The 26,735-nt window shown below is 45.2% G+C and overlaps 1 protein-coding gene and 1 long non-coding RNA gene across 3 annotated transcripts in view; one reads left to right on the forward strand and one right to left on the reverse strand.

Annotated features, from left to right (window-relative positions):
* Positions 1-1,411, forward strand: part of NHLRC2 (NHL repeat containing 2) — a 65,689-nt gene extending 64,278 nt beyond the window's left edge. Inside the window, exon 11 of the mRNA XM_072740087.1 lies at positions 1,182-1,411. Coding sequence (XP_072596188.1) covers positions 1,182-1,270 — 89 coding nt within the window. The 3' untranslated portion in view covers positions 1,271-1,411. The remainder of the gene's footprint in view (positions 1-1,181) is intronic.
* Positions 1-26,735, reverse strand: part of LOC112916237 (uncharacterized) — a 136,610-nt gene that overhangs the window by 14,889 nt on the left and 94,986 nt on the right. The window lies entirely within an intron of this gene.

A 26,735-nucleotide genomic window follows, 5' to 3' on the forward strand; every position in this document is an offset into this window, starting at 1 on the left:
AGCTTGAGAATCTGTGGCACCATGACCCACTCCCTTACACCCCCACCCCAGATCAGTATGACAGAAGCTCCATTCCAGTAGGTGTACCCAAGCTCAGATTCCTTCTTCCCTGGTTCCCAGGAGAGAGCTGGAGCAGTTCCTCAGGAAATCAGGCTGCCAGCATTCTTATCTCCCCAACCTGGGTGTTGAAAAAGCTAAATTCCAGGGGCATGCAACTAAGAGATCAGGGTCTGCCTTCCTTCACCCCTGGCTACTCACACGGTGCCGACTCCACCCCAGGCATGGCAAGCTAAGAACACCGGGACCCTAGGCAGTCTCAGCCCACCTCACTCAGAGCAGAGTTTCCTCACCAGATGCCAACCGAAAAGACTAGAGGCTACCACCGCAACCAGTGCCCTCTTCACAAAGCATAAATGTCACTCCCCCAAAGCCCAACACTCTATTCAGAACAGTGATACAGAGAAGTAGAAATGAAAGGGGGGGGGGGCCTTACTACTGACCTTAGAGAAGTAAAAAGGATTATGAATGAAAGATATCAATAACTTTAATAAAATGAACAAATTTCTATAAAGACAAAATGACTGAAACTGACTCCAGAAGAAACAGAAAATATTCAAAGATCTACACAAGTCAACAGTTTGAAGTAGTAATTTAAAAACTTCCCACAAAAATATTCCCAAGAACAGATGGCTTCACTGGTAAATTCCGCCAAGCATTTCAAGAGGAATTAATATTAATTCTTCATAAAACTCTTCCCAAAAAATAGCAAAATACTTCCCAACTCATTCTATGAGGCTGGTGCCAAAAACAAGATAAGAATGTCACTAGAAAACTACAAACCAATATCTCTTATGAATAAGGGTTGTACAAATCCTCAATAAAAAATCTAAAAAAATGAAAAAAATCCAACACACTGAATCTAATAACATATAAAAAAGGGATCCCTGGGTGGCGCAGCGGTTTGGCGCCTGCCTTTGGCCCAGGGCGCGATCCTGGAGACCCGGGATCGAATCCCACGTCGGGCTCCCGGTGCATGGAGCCTGCTTCTCCCTCTGCCTGTATCTCTGCCTCTCTCTCTCTGTGTGTGTGACTATCATAAATAAATAAAAAATTAAAAAAAAAAAAAGATTGGCATGCCATGACTGTGGTATAATAAAGTATTTTCCTGGTCTTTGCCTCAGGTTCCTGGCATGGAGTTTCTAAAACCCTTGGAAAATGGGACGCCTGGGTGGCTCAGCGATTGAACATCTGTCTTCGACTCAGGGCGTGATCCTGCGGTCCTGAGTTGGAGTCCCACATAGGGTTCCTTGCATGGAGCCTGCTTCTCCCTCTGCCTATTTCTCTGCCTCTGTGTGTGTATCTCTTGTGAATAAATAAATAAAATCTTAAAAAAAAAAAAAAAAGAAACACCTTGAAATCTCCTGACTGATGAAGTGTCTTTGTTGTTTATCAGCCCCTTGGACCACATCTAACTTTATGCTGATGAGATGACTCATGGTGAGCCCCTGGGTAGGCTTCAGGATGGGGACTGATCATGGTTGGAATGACTAACAGTGAAGGTTGAAGCTTTGAGCCACATGATATCAGCCTGATTTCCCGACCTCAAGGAGGAGAAGGCAAAGCTGGAGAGAGAGTTTAATCACATGGTCAATGTTCAATAAATCATGCCTCTGTAATGTAATCCTAATAAAAATTCTGGACACTACTGGTGGAACCTCCCAGTTGGTGAGCACATCAATTTGCCAAGAGGGTGACAGATGCTGATTCCATGGGGAGAAAGCCCAAAAGCCCTATGTTTGGGATCCTCCCAGACCTCACCTTCCCTGTCTCTTCATTTAGGTATTTTCCTGAATTCTGTGAATTGTTCTGGTGAATTATTGAACCCATGGAGGATATGGAAAACCTCCCAGGCTTGTAGCAAATTGATCTGACATGAGATCAGTCTTGTTGTGGACCTTTGCTAACCCTTTACACTTGTGGGGTCTCTACCAACCCTGTCTGGTTGACAGTTTTTGTCTTTGGGCACTTTGAATATGTTATTCTTACTGCCTCTGGCCTTCATCGTTTCTGCTAATCTTATTGGAATTCTCTCACATGTAACACATTATTTTTCTCTTACTGCCTTCAAGATTTTTCTGTCATCTTTGACTTTCATAATTTTTACCATGGTGTTCATAGATCTCTGTTTTTATCCTATTTAGAGTTTAATTTCTTGGATGTGCCAGATATTGTTTTTCAACAAAGTTGGGACATTTTTAATTTCTCTGATTATTTTTCTGTTCCTTTCTCTCTCTTCACTTTCCAGTCCTTATGTTGATGTGGTTGATGGTGGCCCCCATTTTCCTGAGGTACTGTTCATTTTTATTCATTCCCTTTGTTCTCTGTTCTTCAGCAACAATAATTTCCATTGATTTATCTTCAGGTTCACTCATTCTTTCTTCTGATAGTTCAAATATGCTGTTAAGCCTCAAGTAAATTTCATAGACTTTATTTTTTTAGAGCAGTTTTAGGTTCCCAGCACAATTCAGCAGGAAGTACAGAGATTTCCTATATATTTGCTACTCCCACTTATGCAGAGCATCCCCCACTAACAACATCCTACACCAGAGTGGGGCATTTGTTACAATTGATGAGCCTGCATTGACATATCATTTTTACCCAAAGCTCATAGCTTACACTAGGGCTCACTCTTGGTGTTATACGTTCTATAGGTTGACAATGTGTAGTGATATGTATCCACCATTATAGTGTCATACAGAATAGTTTCACTCCCCTAAAAATCCTCTGCCTATTCATCCTTCCATCCTACCTAACCCTGGACAACTACAGATCTGTTCACTATCTTTATGGTTTTTCCTTTTCCAGAATATCATATGGTTGGAATCATATAACATGTAGCCTTTCAGATAGATTTCTTTCAGATGCATAGTATGAATTTAAGATTCCTCCGTGTCTTTTCATGGCTTGATGTCTCATTTATTTTAGGGCCAAATAATATTCCATTGTCTGGATGTATCACAGCTTATTTATCCATTTATCTACTGAAGGACATCTCGGTTGCTTCCAAGTTCTGGCAATCACAAATAAATCTACTATAAACATTTGTGTGCAGATTTTTGTGTAGACATAAGGTTTCAACTCATTTGGGTAAATACCAAGGAGTACAATTGCTGGGTGTGATAAGAAAAATATGTTTAGTTTTCTATGAAATTACCAAACTGTCTTCAGAGTGGCTCTACTACTTGGCATTCAGCTATGAATGAGAGTTCCTGTGGCTTCACATCTTTATCAGCATTTGGGATTGGTAGCATGTTAGATTTTGACCCTTCTAATAGGTATGCAGTGGTATCTCATCATTTCTTTAATTTGCCTTTCCCCGATGACTTGTGATGATGAGCATCTTTACATATGCTTATTTGCCACCAGTATATTCCTTTGGTGAGGCATCTGTTCTGTTCATATATTTGCCTTCTAAAAATCAGGCTGCTCATTTTCTTACTGTTGACTTCTTAGATAATAGTCCTTTATCAGAATGTCAGTCTGTGACTTGTCTTCTCATTGTCTTGATTTAGTGAATTTTTAATTTCCATTATTATATTTGTAAACTCCGGGACTTCCATTTGCTTCCTTTTTTACAATTTTTATCTCTTCACTGATGTTCTCTATGTAATGCAACGTTGTCGTCACGCCTTCCTTTACTTTGATAATCACGCTTTCCTTTAGTTCTGTGGACATATTTATGGTGGCTATTTTGAAGTCTTTTTCTGTTACATCCAACATCGTGTCTCTCACAGGCAGCTTCTGTTGCTGGCTTTTTTTCTAGAGTGTGGGTCATACTTTCCTGTTCCATTGCATGCCTCGTAATATTTTGTTGTAAACGGAACACTTTAGATAATGTATTTTAGCCACTCTGGATACGGGCACCCCAATTGTTAATGTTACCGGCCTGTTTAATTTTAGTGACTGGCTGGATTACAGTTACCCTGGGGTGACAGTGGCATTCCCAGGGACCCCTTCCTCTCTTTCACTGACCACACCCAGCTGTTAAACTCTACCAATTTCCAGCTGACTGCTCTATTGTTTTCAACAGTGCGCTAGGGCATAAATTGCTCCACAAATGAACTCAGTCAAATCGTGGCTCCTTTGAAGGAACAGTTTCTGAGGTCAGTGTTTGGTATTTGTTCTGACCTCGGGACCCAGCTCTTATTCCTCTGTTCTGTCCTGTGGACTAGCCATCCCTCTAATCTAGGCTGTTCATGAAATTGATGAATCACCTATCAATTGCCTTTAACCACGACCTCCACTGCTCTTGAAAGTGCCTTTATATTTGAAATTTTGCACTCTCTGTTGTAAATGAAATCCATTCCTCCAGGAAGAGATTAATTGTTTTTAAAATTGTTGCTCCCTTCTCCTCCCCCAAGCAAAATCTCTGAGCCAGGGCCCTGAAGCTGGGAATGTCACAATGGCAAGCTGCTCTCAGGGTGACATTTTTGCTCTAGTGGCTGAATACTCCCTGCAAAGAAGCGCAGCAGCAGTCTGAAGTCCTCCTGGCATGCCTCTCTTGGCATGGGACCATGGCCTCATGAGCAGGGGCAAGGAGGTTCCAATGTTCTCATCACACTTTTCCCAAGGTCAAGTCTCTATTCCACGAGCAGAGCCTGGGCAAAAGAAGGAAGTCCACCCCTCTTGACCATACTTGCCAGGACTAAGCCTCAGCAACAGGTAGCTGGGGGTTGAAAACACTGAGTTCCTCCCCCTCCGAGGAAGAGAGCTCCTCCTGGGAGCTGGGAGCCAGGCAGCCTGTGCTGGTGGCCACAGGAGTCCAGAGTGGAGTCTTCACTTTGCTGAGCCAGCAGGATGAGGAGGAAGGCAGTCTTGTTTCAGATACCCCAGATTCTCAACTTTTTACCAAATTTGCATAGATTTTCTCAAACACATGTTTCTTCATTTACTGTTTGACCTCCAGACCATTTCCAGACACTTTAAAAGGTTGCTTTTTTAAAAAAATCATTTTCACCAGTTTCACTGGGGAGCAGATCAGCAGAGTTTTACCAACTGTCATTCCAGAAATCTGTCTCCTCTCCCACATCATCATGTGCTATCCTCTGGGCAAGAACCATCATTCCCTGCTTTGCACTCATGAGATTTTTCCTTCCTTTATGATTGTCAGTGCTAGCCATCTCCAAAGCCATCATGCATCTTTCAATCTCATCAGAGCATAAGGATTTCATCCAATCACTAATGAAAATGCCAAGCTGTGCTAGTAGGAATTCCAAAACAGGCCTCCTGTCTCACCTGGCACTCATGGGTTCGAAGTGTGTGTGGGTGTGAAGGACTAGGACTTGAAGTCAAGAGTTTTACTGTCTTACTTCCTTTCGGGCTGCTATTATAAAAATACCACCGACTGGATGGCTTATAAACAATACAAATTTATTTCTCCCAGTTCTGGAAGCTGGAAGTCTAAGGTCAGGGTGCCAGTGTGCTCAGGTGGTAGAAGTAGGGCACTAATGCTGTCCTTTTTTTTTTTTTTTTTTTTTTTTTTACAGGAGCACTAATCCCTTCCATGAGGGCACCATCACTTTCATAACCTAAGCACCTTCCAAAGCCCTCCCCACCCCCAAACCCAGTACCACCACCTTGGGAATTAACATATGAATTTATGATTTTAAGGGGTAAAAGGACACATGAATTTAAGAGGTAGAAAGGACACAAATGTCCATCGAAAGATGAATGGATAAAGAATCTGTGGTCTATGTATACAATGGAATATTACTCAGCCATTAGAAATGACAAATACCCACCATTTGCTTCAACGTGTATGGAACTGGAGGGTATTATGCTGAGTGAAATAAGTCAATCAGTAACGGACAAACATTATATGGTCTCATTCATTTGGGGAATATAAAAATTAGTGAAAGGGAATAAAGGGAAAGGAGAGAAAATGAGCGAAAATATCAGTGAGGGTGACAAAACATGAGAGACACCTAACTCTGGGAAAGGAACAAAGGGTAGTGGAAGGGGAAGTGGGCGAGGGGTTGGGGTGACTGGGTGACGGGCACTGAGGGGGACACTTGGCGGGACGAGCACTGGGTGTTATGCTATATGTTGGCAAATTGAACTCCAATAAATAAATAAATAAAAGAAAGGACACAAACATTCAGATCACACTACTTACATCTCTAGTTTTATTATTTTTACTTGACTCATAAGCCATATTATGAAATTGATGTTTCCCAAGGTACATTCTGGGAAATACTAGATTACATGAAAAAAATTTCCCTTGCTTAGTAATTTTCAGGTTATATAAAAATAATCCCAGAGGAAGTTTGGCTTCCGATTTCACTAGATCTCAGGAGTAAGATTCAAAGAATGAGTCTTATATTGATTATGTTAAAACCACAGATGAACAAGCAATAGTATTCCTACTTTATAGGCAGAGAAGCTGATCCAAGGACATGGGAGCTGTACTGTGTTGAGTTGACCTCCCAAATTCATGGTCACCCAGAACCTCAGAATATAAGCTTATCTGGAAGTAGCATCTTTGCAATATGATTAGTTAAGATGAGGTCATAATGTTTTAAGGTGGTCCTAATCCAAAGACCTGTGTTTTTATAAAAAGAGGGGAATTTGGACACAGACACAGGAGAGAGGAAAGGCCATGGGAAGACAGTGAGACCCTAAGAGGGACAAGGAGAAGGCTACCTAATGAGAGAATCAGAGATGCAGCTGTGCATCTATAAGCTAAGTAATATCAAGAATTTCCAGAAGCTAGGGAGATGGAAAAGTAACAGATCCTTCTCTGGACCTTCAGAGGGAGCATGATCCTGTCGACACCTTGAGCTTCCAGAACTAGGAGAGAAAATATTTCCGTGATTTCAAGCCACCAAGTTTGTGGTATTCTGCTATCGCAGCCTTAGGAAATTTATACAGTAACTATCTAAATAAACTCTGTGAGTGTTTATTATTATTTAAAAAAATCAACAGCAAAACAATATTGAATTCCAACTGGGCAGTATGCAACTACTGTTTTAACTTTTTCAACAAAAAACAGTTGATTCAGAGGTGTCCACATTACACACACTGACTTCATTACTACCAGTAGATCTCTAAGTATGATTTTTTAGAGAATTGAGAGTATTCGTTTCTTGTGAGCTAAGTGGCCATGAATTTGGAGTAAAATCTGTATTTGCTTCCCACTCCAGCTTAATTTGTAACATTTTTATCAAAAACTTATTAGGTATTTTTTGAGACATTTCTGTAGGTGACAAATTTACTTAATTGTTCTTGTTTTTTGGCATCTTGCTAGTCCAACTTGTGCTGAAAAATAAGGTCTTTCAATTAACTAATCTTTCAGAAATGACATATGGTAACCAGATTAAAGATTAAAACACGGACAGAGAATTGGTCTTTGTCAAAGGACTATTAGCTTGCCTTTTCCTACCCTCACACTATCCCAAATGAATCTCGTGACCCACAGCAGGCTACTGACCCACAAGGAAGCTTTATGAACATTTATTCAGCCTACCCCCTTTAAAAAGATATTCCTTTGGAGATTATCTGGGGAGAAAGGGGATGGAAAAGAAAGGAATCTTTTAAAGCAACATTAGGCTCCCAAAGAAAGGGATTTATCTTTAAAACTGTGGATTGTCTCAAAGGCATAGGTGTATCTCCGTTGCTCTTATTTTTGGTAGCTGTGGTGGCAATTTGTTTTTTGGAGGGAAACTCAGCAATAGTCTCTGCTTAAGGAAGGTTCAGATTTTATTTACTTTAGGGTAAGGATTAGGAGCAGACAATGGCAAACATGGGCAGGGCCTAAGTAAATGTAGTAGTTTGGTGAAAACTCCCTTTACTCACTTCGAAAGCACTCCAGGATTTTTCCTATCTTCTACTACAGACACAATTCCTCTGCCTAAACTCTTACCTATAAGATTCAGAATCCTGCCTGCCTATGAAGTGCTGAATTCAACAACAACAACCTTTCCTTTCCATTTGTCTCCTGGGTACCTTAAGATTTGTAAAATATAATAGTTAATCTCTTCTAGATCTATTTACACATGCCTCTGTGTATAACTGACAAGTCGAGTTAATGTTTTGATAAAATGCATAGTGAGCTGTATGGTTTTGTAAGAAAGAACTCTGAATGATAGGCGTGATTTAAATCCATCCCAGCAGCTCTGGACTCCTGGCTTCCTCAGAAAACTAATCCAGTCTGACGTGAGCATCACTGTCATGAGCAATCATCGTGCTCCCTATCTGCCCCCACCTTTGCACTCCATGAATCTGGGTTGTGTAATGAGTGGACTAATGACCCAAAGATACCCACAACCTAATCCCCGGAACCTGTAACTATGTCACCAAGGAATGTGGGGGTCTCCTCAAGCTGGAAAAGGCAAGGGAACAGTCTTTCCTAGAGCCTCCGGAAGGAAAGCAGTCATGTTTTTGGCTCACTGGGACATTTTGGATTTCTGATCTCCAGAACTGTTGTTAGACAATAAATGTGTGCTGTTTGAAGCCACTAGGTTTGTGGCCATCTGTCACAACATTGCATGGAAAACTAATACAGGTGGGAAGTTCTGGTTTTAAAAAAAGAAAAGGAGAAAGAATGGAAGAAGGAAAAAAAAGGAAAAACACAAGCAGGTTCTGGAGCCTCTCCTGTCTCAGCCCAGTAAAGGTATTGGTGTCTTAAATCAACCTACTTTATAGAACTGCTCTCCTTGGAAGGGCTGGGAATGGGAGTCTGAAGGCCAGGCCGTGTGCTACACACACACACACACCAGGCCTGGCGGAAGGCAGGCACTCATTGGTCAATGGATGGTTTGTCCCTGTTGCCCAAGGTCACGGATTTCTTTTTTTTAACCACTATCCTAGATTCACCCTCTCCCAGCATATAAGTGTGTCCCTCATAGCCACACACTCAACCCTGTCTCATCTCAGCCTTTGGTCTAAAAGAAAAAAATGGTGGGTTAGATAAAACCTTCTTCCAGTAAACTCAAGTCTTACAGAGAGAATAAAAATAAGAACAATTAGGAGAACAGCAAGAGCGTCACCCATCGAGTGGAAAGCAAGCCCACCCCAGCAACAGATCCTGGGACTTCATGGTGTCCTGACGACAGATGTCATGGTTGCTGGCGCGCTAAGGAAAGGGAAATGGCTTACTTGGGGAGCAACCTATTGGCAAATGAAGCATTCTTCACCTCGATTTCCATGGTTTGCTACCAAGCTTTCGTTCTGCCTCTGCAGCATTTTGAAAGAAGAGCTGTCCTGGGACCAACACTAGGCACACAGCTGAACTGGGGGCCCATGTCCCAGCAAGACACAGCTTCATCCTCTGAAGGCAAGAGAGATCCGCGTCTGAGTTTTAAGTGCTTCTGGCTGGAGCGAGTGGACTCTGCTTTCAAACGGAGCAAGCACGACAGTGTCAAGTAAACCCACGTCAGGAAGAAACAGCAGCACCCACTCCCCCTGGGAGGCAGCTGGCCTGCTGACAAACTGGAGCCAAGGACGTGCAGCTTGGAACTAAATACGGAAGGTTCTGAAGCTCCCTGTAAAGACCTTCCATCACTGTGATGGGACACTGGGCCATCTGGATCGTCACCGCAGGCTCTAGCGAAACGTGTTCCTTCTCCAGGGAAGCCCCCATTCAAGCACGGTCCCTGTCAGGTTCAGAGTGGGCGGTGGCCCTGGAAACATCCCCACGCGGATCCCCACGATGGGTGCTGGCTGCCCTGCCGGGAGGCGCCCCAAACACTGGCCAGGTGGGGTCTTTCCCTGGGGAAACGAATATCTGGCTGGGATATTCCCACCACATCCCACCTGGGAGCCTTCTTAGGAGGCAGGTATTACTAGGGGGGGCCCGCTGTCCTAAAGCACCCCTCACGGTGGGTGGGCACAGCCTGCGAGAGCTGGCCTGGGGCTCTGCAAGCAGTTCACAGACTCATGGGGACAAACTCGGGGGGCCATCAGAGCCTCGGGGGGAGTCGGGCCCAGGGAGCCTGTGACCTCACACACGAGGCCAGCACGGGCTTCGGAAGCCAGGACACCCGCGCCGCTCGCTCTTTGCACCCAACGCACATCACCGTTTGATTTATTGTCGTGCAGGTGCCTCCCGGGCCGCGGAGCCACTCGCGGTGCCCTCTTCTCGGCCTGCACGTCAGGAAGACTGCAAGGCTGACGTTCTTTCAGCTACTGTTTACTTGGTCCGGAGACTGATAAAATGTTTCCGTACCCATAACAGAATGCACTTGCTTCCCCTGAGATTAAATCTGTTATTTGCTCAGGGCTTACGCCGGGCCGGAGCAGGAGGTGTCCGGCCGTCTGGCTTCCTCCTGGGAAGGTGGTGGGGAGCAGAGACGTTGGCAGATGCAGCCTTTGCCCCACGCGTCGGAAACTCCCAGCGCTGTGCCCCTCGGAAATCCCCAGCTGCACACTCGGGGCCCAGCCCGGGGCAAGTGGCCTCGCTCATCGATTGGATCATCTCCAGTCCACCGTGCCACCAGGACGTGGGGACAGTCATCGTTCCTGAGGTCAATGGCAGGCCCAGCCCCGGGGCAAGTGGCCATGCTCATCGATCGGGCCATCTCCGGTCCACCGTGCCACCAGGACGTGGGGACAGTCATCGTTCCTGAGGTCAATGGCGGGCCCAGCCCCGGGGCAAGTGGCCATGCTCATCGATCGGGACATCTCCAGTCTACCGTGCCACCAGGACGTGGGGACAGTCAGCGTTCCTGAGGGTCAATGACGGGCCCAGCCCTGGGGCAAGTGGCCTTGCACATCCATCGGGCCATCTCCAGTCCACCGTGCCACCAGGACGTGGGGACGGTCATCGTTCCTGAGGTCAATGACGGGCCCGGGCTCACCCAGAGAGTGCTGCCCACCCAGGATTCAAACCCCTCGGTCCCCGTGACTCTAGAGTCCCCAGGGCCGCTTCCTGGCGGGCACCAGAACCCTTTCTATTAAAATAGTGTCAGATGGGAATCTGACACATTTCAGAGATAAAGTATAAAAAGATCTTAGGAGATAGTGTTAAAATTACATACCAAAATAAATTCGCAACGCGTCAAAGTCCCTAAAAAGAGACAAGTGACATTAATTAAAAATATTTGTTATTTTCTCATCTGAGCAAATCCCCAAGAGACCTCCCTCTCCCGAGCAATTTGCTGCTGGTCTGCGTTTCCTCTGCAGCAGCCTGCGCCCACTTGGCACGCGGTCAGGTCGGCACCCACTTCTTACCTGAGAGGTCACTTCCCTTTACTAACATACGAGGAAACGTTTTAGAGTCACGAGTGAGACACTCGACCCGTCCTCTCTGCCTGGAAACAAGGAGGCTGCAGAAGCGGACGCACAGTCAAGCTTGAGGACACCACCAAGCCACCCCCGCTCTCGCTCTCGCTGAAGCCACTAACTGTCCTTGCCTGGGAAGCGGACATCGGGCCCCGGGAGAGCCAGATGTCCTCCGCGTCTGCACCTGGCATTTCTTTCTGCTCGCTGTCCGCACTGATCCTCTCTTTGATGTCCCTTCCTTCTGTGTGTACAGGTGCATCATAACTTAATTTCAGGCACCATCAACGTGGTTTTCAAAACCAGCTCCAGGACCCCTGAAAGAGGCTGTGATTAGGGTTAGGCACTTGAAAGGGTTCTTCTGTTTCCTTTGAAAACTGATCTCTGCACTGCTGGTTCCTAACCCTCAGCACAATGACTGGGGACCCGGAAGGGTGGGACTGCGCTCTCACTGGGAGGACAGGCTAGGCTGCTTTTTCACAACGCTCCATGTCCAGGCAGGGCACTGTGGCTGTGTCTGGATGGAAAGCTCTCGCCTGGCCCGGGTGCGTGAAGAAGAAGAAGAGCCAGGAGATGCTCACAGGGGAAATGGAAGATAGAAATATGCCACTGGGCACCTAGGGGCCTGTGAATCTTTCTGCCGATGTACTTCTAATTCAGGGCAAGGCCGGGGGAGGGGAGTGGGCTGGTGAGAAAATGGAAAGCACATTTTAAGCCAGGGAGAGCTCTGAAATCTTATTATGCTGAGTAATTGCAGAAGGCTTAGAAATCCCTGGGCTGCTTGGGAGATTTGGCATCAGATAAGGACAGAGGGATGTGATCATGGCCATGTGGAAGCTGGAGGGTCCGAGAAGAGCCACCAGCACCAGATTTCTTTATTGCTTGTCCTTGCAATCATCCCTCCAATGCCATGCAATGCAGGGACACGTCTATGCTGGCCCTTGAGGCAACCAGATGTTCAGGCCAGTGAGCAATTCATTCAGGAACCAGTGGCACAGACAGATGTGCACCAGACCTCGAAGAGGCTTCCCCAAGAAACAAAGAAAATGAGAACTACCTTTCAGGGAGCCCATCTGTGAAACCCAGAAGGATCTGGATTCTCCCTGGTGTTGAGCTACAAATCCAAATGGCTTTAAAAAGAAATTTTTTAAAAACGTTAAATGCCTAAAAGTCCCTAAACCCTCCAGATTGTGGACACAATAGTGGGAATCACTAAAGCAGGACATTGTTTGAAGAAAACAGAGTGTTCATGGGACCTTTGGGTCTGCTCCCCATCAGAACTGGAGATTGGAACCTGGATGATGGGAAAGACTGCTCTTACCTCACCTGCTTTCTCACTCAGTTAAGAGAAAAACTCCTAGAAGAGAAATGTCAAGACCAATTACACGAACAGCTCAGAGCTTCATTTCTCTTTCCAGAATCTACCGCATTATCATTAATCAAGGCAAAGCTTGCAAAACTGCAGCTATGTAAAAACCCTTCACAGAATCATTTGGTCCTTGTTTTTTTCTACTTTGTTCCTTTTCAGTTAATATGAAAGAATTTTCTTCCCCCTAAACATCTCCCACTTCAGAAAGACTTTGACAACCCCTCATAAGCCTGTATATTTTGTGACAGATCTATGATTATATTTAAGGAGGCTTGTCAGGAGAAGCACACTCAAGCTTTTTTTGTTGTTGTCCTGATTTTAAAGAGTGCAGTGAACTCATTGATGTTCTAATGAGAGCCTTCTAGAGCTCAGTAAAAGGGGGGATGGATGGGACTTATAGAAGGTGGTGGTTACCATTAATAAATAAAAGCAAAATAAATAAACATTCTGAACTAAGCCATGCTAAACACAGTCAGTCTGGGGCAGGGAAACTGAGGCAGGCTGAGCTGAAACAGTCCAGTTGACTAAAGGGATCCATGGTGGGGACAACTCTCCTAGGACACAGAGACTGTGGGTTGGTTGTGCTGTGTGTTGTGACCCTGCAAGGCAGCTGTCAGTGGATACAGCAAGAAACTAGATTCCCTTGATTACAGAGAAGAGCTTGATAACAATGAGATAGGTCTATTAATGGGAATGGACAGGAAAAAAAAATCATGCACTTCCCATTTCTAGAAGTGTCCAAGCAGAGGCTGGGTAATCAACTGGCAAAGAGAGTGTGGAAAGTATTGTTCCTTTGGGTTGGAGGTGAAACTAGATAGCAAAAGGCCCAAGGTGCCTTCCAGCTCCAGGAGTCTGTGATTCTCTGGCTATGGACAACCAGTAACCCACCCTGGGTCTCGGTTTCTTTGTCTGAAAGACGAGGGCCCTGACACAAGGTAGACATCTAAGATCATTCTCAGCCCAAGATGGTATAAGTCCATCACGTGGTAAACTGGTGTAAGTTGGGAGCAGTATTCAGACATCCAGACTCGCTGTCCAACCTGAAAGAGGTCCCTGAACTTCTCTGGGCCTTGCTCCGAGATCTCTGTAATCCAAAGACAAGACTGAAGACTAGGACAACATAAGCCCACCAAGTGCTTGAAGCACCACGGCAGAAAGCAATAGGTCAAAGTGACTGAAGTCCAAACATTTGTGAAACAGAGCTTTTCTGAAGTGTCCTTCAGACAAAATCAATCAAGGAGAGCATTTGGGACAATGCCTTCGAGTTCCCGGCCATGGGATGTAAGGAAGCTCACCATGAGGCTCCTGATGGTGACCTGGCTTAGAGAGCAGCTTTCGGGTCTGAAGAGGAAATTCTTTTACTACTTTACTCTGGGGCTGGGAGGAGGCTTCCTTCCCAGAAGACTTTACACCTTGCCTTACCCGAGGGACTCTTGTCTTTTCAGCCCCATTCATGTTTGGTATGTAGTTGGTGCTTAAACTATGTTTGGATGAACAAAAGGAGTTTTACTGAAGAAAAATGTAGCAAATCTACTCTGAACTTGCATATCTATCTCTAATATGCATATTATATAACATACCTTTTAACTAGCTTGGTAGCTGTTGAAACACCAGTAAGACAAAGTCGTGGGGAGGAATGAGGACATCTGTGACAGGACAGGGACATGTGTCAAGGCTCCCTGGGTGGAGGAAGCCCTGGATGACTTGAGACCATTCCCTAGTGTGCTCTCTAATTTCTGGTTAAATTTCTCCACGATTGAATGAAGATCTGCCTCACAGGGAACTATTTGTCCTTGTGTATAGAGAAGAGGCATTCACACAAATCCAGTAAGCAAAGTTGACTTATTTTCTCTCTAAGCTGTTGGGAAAAGAGAGAGAACATGGCTTCTTTGACTATGAAACTTAAATGCAAAGACTTTAAAGGGTCTCCTGGCTTATGGTTTGGATCTCCAGGCCCCCAGCCACTGAGCTCCTGTCTAATAGGACTGCCCCTGGGGTAAGGTAGTAAAATGGCCAAAACAATCAAATTCTCTCCCACTGCCCAGGACCTTCTCTCATTTTCTTCCTACCTATCCTAAATACTTACTCCAAGGCCCAGTGCATTCTGTTGTGCCTATTTTGTGATCTTCATAGGATTCCATCTCCCATTCAGCTCAGTGCTCCCGGATACACTTAAGTAACTCCGTATCACCCAAGCAGTGCCCTGTCCAAAGTGAAGTTTCATGTAATTGCTGAAAATACAGCTGATCTAATGGCATAGGGTGTTATTCTTCCAAGAATAGATACATCCTACAACTGCGGTCCAAAGAATGAATCTGTTGGAGGCAGAAAAGGAAGGGGGCAGAGAAGTTGGATTGGATACAGAAAATCCTGACTGCTTGGCATTCAGTCTTTCTGACCAACAGTTAAGACACATGAACTGGAAGGAGAATATTTTACATCAGAGCTATTTTGAAAACTTCAGGATGTATATGGTTGCCAAATATATGTTCCACTAATTTTCAAATTCTATAGGACAAAAGATGATTCCTACTTGTGAGGCTATGGCCGCTAGTGGCAATTATTTTCTAATTCTTCGAATGGTTTGCTAGATGAGAACTAGTCTATACTCCCTTGAAGGAGTCTGGTTTGAGGTCTAGTTACTCACATACAAGTGGTCGATCTCTGATGAGACAGTAAACTTGCCGACAGCAAGGATCTTGCCATAATAATCTCCACGTCCACATTACATAGTGGTGGACCCATAGCAATTTCCTCAATAAATACGTGATGGGTAGTTGGGTGAATGGTTGGAGGGTTACACTACACTGGAGCCCACGGTGTAAACTATAGATGCTGTAGGGATAGAGATTATACAGGCAGATGTGAATGTGAGAAGAAGACACCAGAATGGCAAGTAGGGAGACAAACAGAGGGCAGAGCCCTTGGCCCAGCTGGTTTCACAGGGGAGAGGGAAGCTTCTGGGTGGACTGGAGAAGGTATCTGTGCCTTTGCTTCTCTTTCTGCCAAAGGAGTAGGTTTAGACCATCTCTAAGGCCCCTTCTAGTCTGGGATGCTTTTGGACCACAAACTATGAATCACTAGTCACCGGGCCCTGCAGAATACAAGTGGTGCAGTCGCTTTCACCAGGTCAGCAGGAAGGTGGCAGGCATTTTTTTTAAAGCACTATTTTAAGGATAATCTTTAAACCTTAATCACAATTCACATGATGAGCTATTTTTCCTCGTACAAGAGGAAATTCTTGCATTTCAAAGCTGCAAACAGGAGCAGAAGCCCCTTGCCAGAGCACCTCACCCAGAGAACATCCTTTGAGCCTCCCCCTCCTTTGATCCAATGCTACTGATTCCTCTGTGTGAACTTACCAACTAGGCACCCAGGAGGACGTGTCCCACAGCCATCCTACCACACCCACCCCTTTTTCAGCTGAACCCTGACCTCTGCTTCTTATTCTAAGCCAGCACCTACAAGGCTACAGAGACTACCGACAACTCCACGTACACACACAGAGCTACTGTGAGCCAATTGCTCCAAGTGCCTTCAAGTTCAAGGGAATGAGTGGAAGAAGGGCAGAGGGATTTTAATCTTTGGCCTATCACATGGAAGAAGAAAGAAAATCACACATACCCATGCTTCTGTCCTGTAATGTTCATCATCTTAGATCACAGGCAGTGAATCTACTCAGTGTATCCCTTTTCTTCCCCCAGTCCTGGGCTATGGCTGCTGGCTTACAAGACGGGCTATGTTGGCCAGGAGGGGACCTGGGAGACTGAATTCTGGATGGAGGCTGATCCAGAGTAGTTGTGCTTTGTGAACCACTATCAACAAACCCTTTCAAATGCTGCAGACGTCAGGAAGTTTGTGGCTAGAATCTTCTAGGGAGATAATGCATGTGTTGGTTTCCTGGGGCTGCCATAACAAGTAACCACAAACTGGATGGCTTCAAACAACACAAATTTATTCTCCCACAGTTCTGATGGTTAGCAATCTGAAATCAAGGTGTTGGGTTGACGGGGCCTCTGTAGGCTCTAAGAAAGAATCCTCCCTTGCCTCTTGCCAGCTTCTGATGGCTGCTTGTAATCTTTACCCTTCCTTGGCTTGTAGCTACATTGCTCCAATTTCTGCCTCCATCTTTAAATGGCATCCCTACCTGCACACCCCCCTCCACCCCCGCCATGTCTCTGTATCTTCACATAGCCTTCTCATAAAGACACCATCACTAGACTTAGGACCCACCCTAATGCAGTATGACCTCATCTTAATAATACATCTGTACAGACCCTAGTTTCAGAGAAGGTCACATTCTGAGGTTTTTAGTAGACATGAATTTGGCAGAGGTGGGGGTTGAGGAGGGGGGCACTATTTACCCTAGTACCATACAGCAAATGGCAAAGGCCACAGCCTAGAACTCAGGAGACCTGGGTTCAAGGTCTGCCTCTTTTGTGACTCTTTTGCTTACTTATGTGGACATAGAGGAGTCATGAAACTTCCAACATCTTTCCTTTAAAATGGGACCACCACCACTGACATCTCAAGGATGCTGTCAGACAGGGGTGAGGATCTCTGGGGGACTGGGGCATGGAATTACTCTGATATGATGCCAGCCCCCAAGTCCACCACTGCGATGGCTAAGCTGGAAGTCACAGAACTTTATGTGACAGGCAGCTTCTGAGATGGCCCCCAACGATCCCTGCCTCCTTGTGAAATCCCTTCCCCTTGAGTATTGACTGGACACCTAGTGACTTACTGTCTAATGAACCTGGCAAGTGGTGGGCTGTCCTTCCTGAGACTCCAACTTCTGTCTTACCCCCTCTCTTGCTTTCTCACCCCCTCGCTGCGATGGGCAGCAGCTGCCATGTTGTAATTGTCCTGTAGAGAGGCCCACGTGGCAAGGAATGAGGGAGGCCTCTGACTGGCAGCCCAGAGAAACAGGAGGATCTGCCAATACCACTTAAGCAGTTTAAAAGCAGAACCACCCCCAGTTGACCTTGAGAGGGCTGCAGCCCGACCAACGCCCTGATGATAGCCAGCAAGAGACCCTGATCAGAGGATCCCATCCAGCTTCCTGACCCACAGAAATTAGAAGAATAAATGTTTGTTATTCTAAGTCACTAGTTGTAGGATAATTTTTTACATAGCCATAGAGAACTAACTGCTATAGACTGAATATTTGCAATACCCCCCCACACCCAGTTCTTCTGTTGAAGCCTAATCCTCAGTGTGATATTAGGAGGTAGGGTTTTGGGGAGCTGATTAGGTCATAAGAGTGGAGGCCTCGTGAACAGGATTAGTACTCTTATAGTAGAGACCCCTTAAAGCTTCCTCTCCCCTTCTACCATGGGAGGACACAGCAAGATAACAGCCAACTATGAACCAGGATGTGGCCAGACACCAAATTTGGTAGCTCCTTGATCTTGGACTTCCCAACCTTTCACAACTGGGAGAAACAAATGTCTGTCATTTATAACCTACCCAGTCTGTGGTATTCTGGAATAGCAGCCCTCACTAAGACATTAATACAGTTTATTAAATCACTTTAAAAATCGAGAAACAAGGCGAAAGGGATGGGGTCACACCACCTGAGACTTGGATTATGCAGTATTTGGGTATCCAGCCTCTCTTGGCCACATTAATCTTCCCCACTGATGGTTTCACTAAGACGACCAGAGTTGAGGTTTGAGCAAAAAGGACCCACAAGCAGAAGGTACCTGGGCCAATAACTCACATTTGCTCCATGGGGGAAATCCAGGGGCAAGCGTTCATGGCCACAGCTGTAGGTTGTCAATTAGCCTGTTGAGCGGCTATGACTTTCATCTGGAGGGGCACACAGGGGACCAGAATGGGTAACACCAATGTGTGGCCATTTCAAGACCTTATGAATATTCAGTATCTGGTATGACTATATTTAGTACATCATGAATATTTGGCACCTTGTATGCTATTATGAATGTTCAATGCCTACTGGGTCTTTCCATCATTTCTGACTTGTTAAAAAAGTAATTTCTTAACCTTAAAACATTATAGAACTAAGAGAAGCCCTATTATTTTCACTCACACCACCCCCTTTAATGGCCACACTTTTGCCACATCTTTGCCTTGTTTAGAATGCCTTCTGCCAGGCCTATCAAACTCCTATTCACCCTCCAAAGCCCAGTTAAGTCCCACCTTCTCCAGAAAGACTGTTCTGAGCCAGTAGTGTCCCAGAGCTGGCTTAATATCAGCTCACAACAGTTAACTGGTAATTTTTCAGGAATGTTGCAAGCCAGTTATTGAACATGGGCATTATTAAAAATTACATTATGTAAACTTGAAAGAAATTTAAGGCAAAGGTAGTAAAATGCTCAGAACTCATCACTTCTGAACTACTATCATACATTTGATAACAATCTATGTTTGAGTTTATTTGCATCTACTGCACCTTTGTGGTGGAACTACTCTATAATGGTGTGCTCTTGTGTGTCTCTTCCCAACTCCACATTTTAGGAAGTCAACTTGGTGACTTAAAATTAACCATGGTAGAATTAGGGTATTTATACCATGGAAGGTTGTTTTTTTTTTCCCCAGAAGCTGGTGGTTAAACATTTAGCAGCATCGCCACAAATTCCAGCCAAAGTAATCCCTCTGAATTCTAAACTCTCATAACGCTCGCTATCTTTTCTGCTCAGTGAATGGGCATTTAGCATTTGCTGCCTTAGTTACCAGGTACATTTCCTCTATGGGTGTGCACACATGCACACAAGCCTTCTCCCCCAAACTGGGTTGTTACCAGCTTTAGGGGCGGGAACAGTGTCCCCTTTATCCTTTCTGAGCCACTCTTTCCTTAAATAGCATCCTCCTCCCCAGTGTGAAACCCAGCACCATCTCTAGACTTCCCAGTACCCCCAGGGGCTCACATTCTCACCATCTCTTCTAATTCCATTCTGGCTCCTGGCTTCCCCCTCCAGCTGCTCTTTTGCTTCCACCCCACACTAGCCCCCCATCACTCCTCCTTCTCCAGCCACCCCTACCCCCAGCCCAGCACCATGAATATGGCAATATATCTTTACCATGGGTTTGGATCTAATTCAACTGGAGGATAGCAGAGGAATCAGTAATAACTCAACATCAGGCATCATTTCCCTGGTATAGATGTTCCTATCCCTCACTGGATCTCTACTTGCCCTTTTTTGTTGGTACTGTCCTCTCCACCACAACTCTTATCTCCATGGTTTGGGTCCATAAACTCCTGTTTCTTTACTCACCAAGGAAAACCACAGTTCTGTGACCTTATGATGCCAAGAGATTTGCTATGAATCCCTCCCTAAGGACCCACTTTGCACATTTAAAAAATTATGATAAAATCTCTCAACAAAGTAGGTATAGAAGGAACATAGTTCAACATACTAAAGGCTATATATGACCAGCCCACAGCCAACATCATAATCAATGATCAAAAACTGGCAGCTTTTCTTCAAAGATCAGGAACAAGACAAAGATGCTCACTTTCATTTTTTTAATTCAATATAGTACTGTAAATCCTAGCCAGAGGAATTAGGCAAGAAAAAAAAGGGGCATCCAAATCAGAAAGGAAGAAGTAAAATTGTCTATTTGCAGATAACATGATATCACATATAGAAAACCCTAAAGACTCCACTGAAACTGTTAAAACCAATAAACAAAATCAGCAAAGTTTCAGGATCCAAAATCAATACACAAAAATCAGTTGTGTTTCTATACTCTGCTATCAAAAAGACAAATTAAGAAAATTTCATTTATAAGTGCATCAAAAAATCTAGAAATAAATTTAACCAAGGCGGTGAAAGACCTGTACCATGAAAACTGTAAGATACTGATGAAAGAAATTAAAGAAGACACAAAAAAAATGGAAAGATATGCCATGCTTATGGATTGGAAGAATAACACTGTTAAAATTTCCATACTACTCACACAATCTACATATTCTGTGCAATCCCTATCAAAATTCCAATGCCACTTTTCACAGAAAGAGAACAAATGATCCTAAAATTTGTATGAAACCACAAAAGACCCCAAATAGCCAAAGCAATCTTGAGAAAAAACAACCACACTGGAGGCATCATGCTTTCTGATTCCAAACTATGGTGCAAAGCTATGGAAATCATAACAATATGGTATTGGCATAACAGACAGATCAATGGAACAGAGAGCCCAGAAATAAACTCATAATTATATGGGCAATTAATTTACAACAGAGGATTCAAGGAAATGGGGAAAGATCATCTCTTCAATAAATGATGTTGGGAAACCCAGACACCCACATGTGAAAGAATGGAACTGAACCGCTGTCTTTTTTTTTTTTTTTTTCTGAACCGCTGTCTTAAACCACACACACAAAAAAAATAAACCAAAATAGGCTTAAAAAAATTTGAACATAGACCTGAAACCATACAATTCCTAGAAGAAAACTTAGGCAATAAGCTCCTAATCTTGTGGTGATTTCTTGGATTTGACACCAAAAGCAAAGGCAACAAAAGCAAAAATAAACAAGTGGGACCACATCAAACTAAAAAGCTTCTACACAGCAAAGGAAACCATCAGCAAAGTGCAAAGGCAATGTACTGAATGGGAGAAAACATTTGCAGATCATATACCCAACAAAGGGTTATTATCCAAAATATACAAAGAACTCATACAATTCAATGGCAAAAAAATCGGATTAAAATATAGACAGAGAAACTAAATAGACATTTTTCCAGAGGACATACCAATGGCCAACAGGTACATGAAAAGATGCTCAACATCCTTATTCAGGGCAATGCAAATCAAAACCCCAATGAGATATGAATGGCTATTATCAAAAAGAAATAGAAAGCGTCAGCAAGGATGTGGGGGAAAGGGAACCTTGTGCACTGTTGGTAGGAATGTAAGGTGGTTGGGAACCCTGGGTGGCGCAGCGGTTTGGCGCCTGCCTTTGGCCCAGGGCGTGATCCTGGAGACCCGGGATCGAATCCCACGTCAGGCTCCCGGTGCATGGAGCCTGCTTCTCCCTCTGCCTGTGTCTCTGCCTCTCTCTCTCTCTCTCTCTCTCTCTCTCTCTCTCTCTCTCTCTGTGACTATCATAAATAAATTAATTAATTTAAAAAAAGGAATGTAGGGTGGTGCAGCAACTATGGAAAACAGTATGGAAGTTCCTTTAAAAAATTAAAAATAAAACTAAGATATGATCCAGCTATCCCACTTCTGGGTATTCATCCGAAAGCATTTAAAACAAGATCTTGAAGAGATACTTGCACACCCATGTTCACTACAGCACCATTCACCACAACCAGAAGGTAGAAGAAACTAAATGTCCATAAACAGATAAACAAAATGTGGCCTATACATACAATGGAATACTATTCAGCCTTAAAAAAAGAGGGAAATTGTGTCATATGCTACAAGAGGGAGGAGCCTGAAGGATATTTTGCTAAGTGAAATAAGCCAGTCACAAAAAGACAAACATTGCCTGTTTCCATTTATACAAGGTATCTAAAGCAATCAAACTCATCAAAACAGAAAGTAGAACGTGGTTGCTGGCAGCTAGGGAGAGAGGGAAAACAAGAGTTGTTCAATTATAGAGTTTCAGTTTGCAAGATGAGAAAGTTCTAGACATCAGTTGTACAACAATGGGCATACCATTAACAATATTGTAATGTATGATTAAAAATTGTTAAGAGGGTAAAATTATGTGTCTTACCATAATTTTTTTTAAAGGGCACAGACCAATCTCACTCTGCAAAGAGGTGATTCTATAACAGAACTCTAGAAACAATACAAGACAATCATGTGTGTGCCTGATAGAAGTTATTTTTGGGCTCTCAGGGGTTTGGGAATATCTAGGTTGCTCTTCACCACCATCATCGTGGATAAGTAAGAGGTACATTTAATGAGGTGTCCAAGTGTCTCATTGCTCCCACTCTTAGTCCTGGAACATTCCGTACACCATATATTCTTTTTATGATTGGAAAAAAGTCTTCTCCCATGTTATAAATGCCAAGTGCACATGGTAGACATAGCAAAGGGATGGCCCCACGTAGGGAATACTGAAGAGAGCTGGTCACCTGTTATCACCACCCAAGGCTGCTCCGGTGCCTGGCCCAGCATTTGCCTCTGCCAAACCTCTCCCTGTGCATCCAGAACCCACACAACTGCTGCTTCCAGGACCCAGGCAGATGGGCTTCCTTTCGACAGCAGCGTGTTGGGAGATACCGCCCTACTGCAATGAACTTACAGAGGTGAAAAAATCCTCTTTATCCTTCTTTCCTTATTTGGTGAATTAAAATGTTAGTGAATAGTGTTTTCTTGAAGCAGAGTTCCCTCCACAATCATACTGGATGGTTTCTCTAATGCTCATGCAAATGATGATGGCTACCCATCATCAGAGTGACTTTGATACTCCCCTATAAGAAAATATTTTTTTCACTTCCCACTCCCCCCCTTTTTTTAAAGGAGAACAGCAGATGTTTGAGATAGGGGTCAGATGCTCCTGGAGACCGGCTTAAATGCAAGGCAGTCTCCACATGGGAGTTGTCTTGCTTCTCCCTGGTGATGCCAAAGCAGGGTCTGAGAGTCTGTTCTGACAGCCTGTGTCAATGTGACTTGGAGTCTGGTGCGTCCCTTGGAAGAATTTTAATGTTCTTGACAGACTATCTATTCAAATGCTTGTGTTCCCATTTGTAGTTTCCAGTCTGTGTTTGCACTGAGCTCCATCCAGGTAAAAAGTGAAAGAAAATACTCCATGTGTTCTTTGCTGCGGGGTCCAGCCAGATACGCCCCAGCCTTTATTGTCAGTGGCACCAAAGTCTATACCATCCTGTCCAGCCTGGAGACTCCAAATGGCTCCCCACCACTACGAGCCTTGTGTAGACTTGGAAAATGTTTGGAAAAGGTCGATTTGGATCTTGCAAGTGTACCACAGGCCACCTTCCAAGCCTGAGAACATTTATCAAAATTATTTGAAGTCCAAATTCACATCAGATGGTTTGAGCCACCGTGCCCCCATCTAGGTCATAAAATTGTGCATTTTCAGAGCTAGAAAGGATCTGAGAGGTCTTCAACACTCTCATGCTACAAAGAAGGAAAGGAAGAGGGGGGCGGTGAGTCCAAGAGGGTCATCGAAGGACACCTGCTGGTTGGTAACAGAGCCTGGGCCGGAAGCCAGCCAGGCCTCCTGACTCCCCACAAAGATATCTTCCCACCACAGCCTGGCAGTCTCCAGATAACCAAAACAGTGACAAGACCCTGCCAACGGCCCACCAACTTCAGTCAATATTTGCCATGACAAAATTCCAACCGAAACTAGAGATTTGGAAATTTGTGCTCATGTGTTCAATTGGAAAAAGAGGATTTTTGACTTTTCTATAAACAATCTGTTTACTTAACTTACTCATGTGGAGTGTTTTGTACCAGACTCATGTTCAGTAAATTCACACTCCACAAACATCCAGCCCATTTCCCCTGCCTCTGCGCCCCTGGAAAGGACCCATGTGACCAATGCCTTCTGGGCCCACAAGGCAGACTGAGGGGGGTAGCAGGTAGATCTAGGATGTGGGGCTATTTGGTCCTGGGGACTCACTTAATAGAGCCATTGAATCCAAAGCCAGAGGATCTGGGTTTGATTGAGGGTCTGGTCAGTCCCCATCTGGTTCCCTCGGGAGGGTTCAGGCCTGGTCTGGCCTGCAGGAGGGATTTAAGGATCTCCGGCCCTTGTCTCTCAGCTTCAACTCATGCCAGCTGCCAATTTCCTAAGTTGGTACCCACTCTGTCCCTCTGTGCCTAAGGGTCAGCTTCTCCTGGCATCACCTACCAGGTTCTGTGACTTGTTCTCTGCACGTGCCCAGACCCTCCCGCACAACCCTATGATAGATGTCCCTAGTGCTGGGTTCTGGAATCCCTGTCTCTGGATCCTGTCCTCCTTTGGGGAGATAAGACAATCTTCACAAGACCTCTTTGGTGCTGCAGGCTCACCTGGCTGGGCTTGAGTGAAGCATCTGGTGATTCTGATCCCGCATGTCTGTCCATTCCACTGCTGCCCCACCAGGATGGAGGGCCTATAGACTAAACAGCTCTCTGGCTTTCCTCCTGGACTCAACTAAGTCTGCATCAACCCCTGACACCATCCCTCCTTCAGCCCTTGTCTGGGTCCTGCTCCAGATAAAGCCTGTGTTGTCTTATAGAAGTCAAAGAGGCCAGGCTGGTTACACCTGATTTAAAGAAGCACTGTGCACACATAAATACGCAAGCACGTGGGTTATTTTTCTGGTTGTTGGAATGAAGGCATACAGGACAGGGTGCCAAGAATTTGGCCATTGGAAAAAAAGGCTGTTGGGTCTCGTAAGGTGAGTTTGATTATTTATTGTCTTTAAAGTGATCTGGTTTCGAAAGGGAGCTGAAATGTTCTCATTAAATGAAGATGGAAACTTTGAGGATCTGAATGTGGTGATTCATTCATCCTTATCCCCAGCCTCCCAGGGATGCCCCTGATATATGGGAACTTATCAGCCATAGGAGAGAGATCAAAGCAAGTCTTGGAATTTTGAGGACCTATTTTGAAAGCATGTGTGTATGTGTTCTTGTTAAAAGTACTAAATCGGGTAATATAATGAATAGTCTCTGTTTCTATTTAAGTTTTGTTGATCAAAAATCTGAGTTCAAAAAAAAAAATCTGAGTTCATGATTTGCCCCCTTGACAATTTCCAAAAGCATGCACCTTGTTTACATGATTCTCAAAAATGAATCCGGCCTGGGCCCTTGTCCGACACTCAAGACTTGGCTTTTTCCTGGAGCCCTGAGAAAGGTCATGCAGGGACCGTAGTGGGAATAAGCTGACGACCCCTGGGGTGGAAAACAGTGCAGCCTTAGCTGACAGAGCAGCAGTGGAGGCCCCCAGAGGCCCAAGAAGATGAAGGCTCCGAGTTGATCTGGTGATGGGGTGGTAAGCACAGAGTCCGGGGGGGGGGGGGTGCTCAGTACATTATAGAACAACCAGCGTCAGGTCCCCTTTGACCTCTCGTTCTGTCCGGACCCCAATAATTCAGAGAAGTAAGATTTGTACAGTCAGTTCTGAAGCGACTTCAAATGGTAACTGGTTACAAGCACGTGTCTCACGTGCAAATTTGCAAAATGCTTTTGGAAACTGTCTTCAGTTGGGTTCACTAGATGTAGGCTCAGGGGAAGCTTCGAGTGGGAGGGATTTAAAGTGGAGCTGCTCCCAGGAGAACCCAGCAAGAGCGGGGAGAAGCAGCTACCCCAGCCCAAGGGCAACCCACCGAAAAGGAGGTCTCCAGTTGGAGTCTTTGGAAGCAAAGCACCCCGAAACCCTGAAACCCTGGGGATGGGTGCACAGGAGTGCTGGGGAGCCAGCTCTGAGCGGGTCCAGGGGCGGGGGGCAGTGCCAGTAGTGTCCTCCACACAGAGGCTGGCTCTGGGGGGGTGGGGGGGCAGGAGGGACTGTGCCCTCCCTTCACAGGATGTGGAATCAGAGACAAAGAGAAACTGCCCCCCACTGTCAGCGTTAGTAGGAAGATGTGCAGATGTGAAGATGTGCAGCTCACCGGCTGCCAGTCCTCTGGGCTCTTCTTCCTCTCTCCCACTGACAAGGAGTCCTCCTGCTTTCGTACCATGCCGGCCTCCCACCTGGCCATGGCAGTGGGCGTCCAGGGCAGCAGGGTACTTAGGAGATCAAAGCAGCTGGAGATTACTTTGGGATTTGCCGATGTTGTCAATGGCCCGGCTTCGCAGCCCCCCTAAATCAGGACAGCGAGTCAGGATTTGGGAATGCTTTGGTGCCTCTTAATCTTAACACCTCTAGGGAAACAGGCTGCAGAATGGGGTTGTGCTTGATAAGCTCACTCTCTCCCTAATGTGCCTTCGCACTGTCCTGGCCTGACCCTGTGCGGTTCCTGCAGGGGCGAGGCCCTCCCTGCTCCCCGCTTCCTCCGCACAGGACCCCGCCACCCCCCAGGGGACTGACCCCTGCGACACCGGCCGCCCGCGCAGCCTTCTGGTGACATCTCGTCCTGCCTCCCTTTCTAACGGGTTTGCTTCTCGGCCCAAAGCGAGCATCTGTTGCTTAGGACCGGCTTCCCAGCCAACG

Source organism: Vulpes vulpes, chromosome 15, assembly GCF_048418805.1.
Source record: "Vulpes vulpes isolate BD-2025 chromosome 15, VulVul3, whole genome shotgun sequence".
NCBI lineage: Eukaryota > Metazoa > Chordata > Mammalia > Carnivora > Canidae > Vulpes > Vulpes vulpes.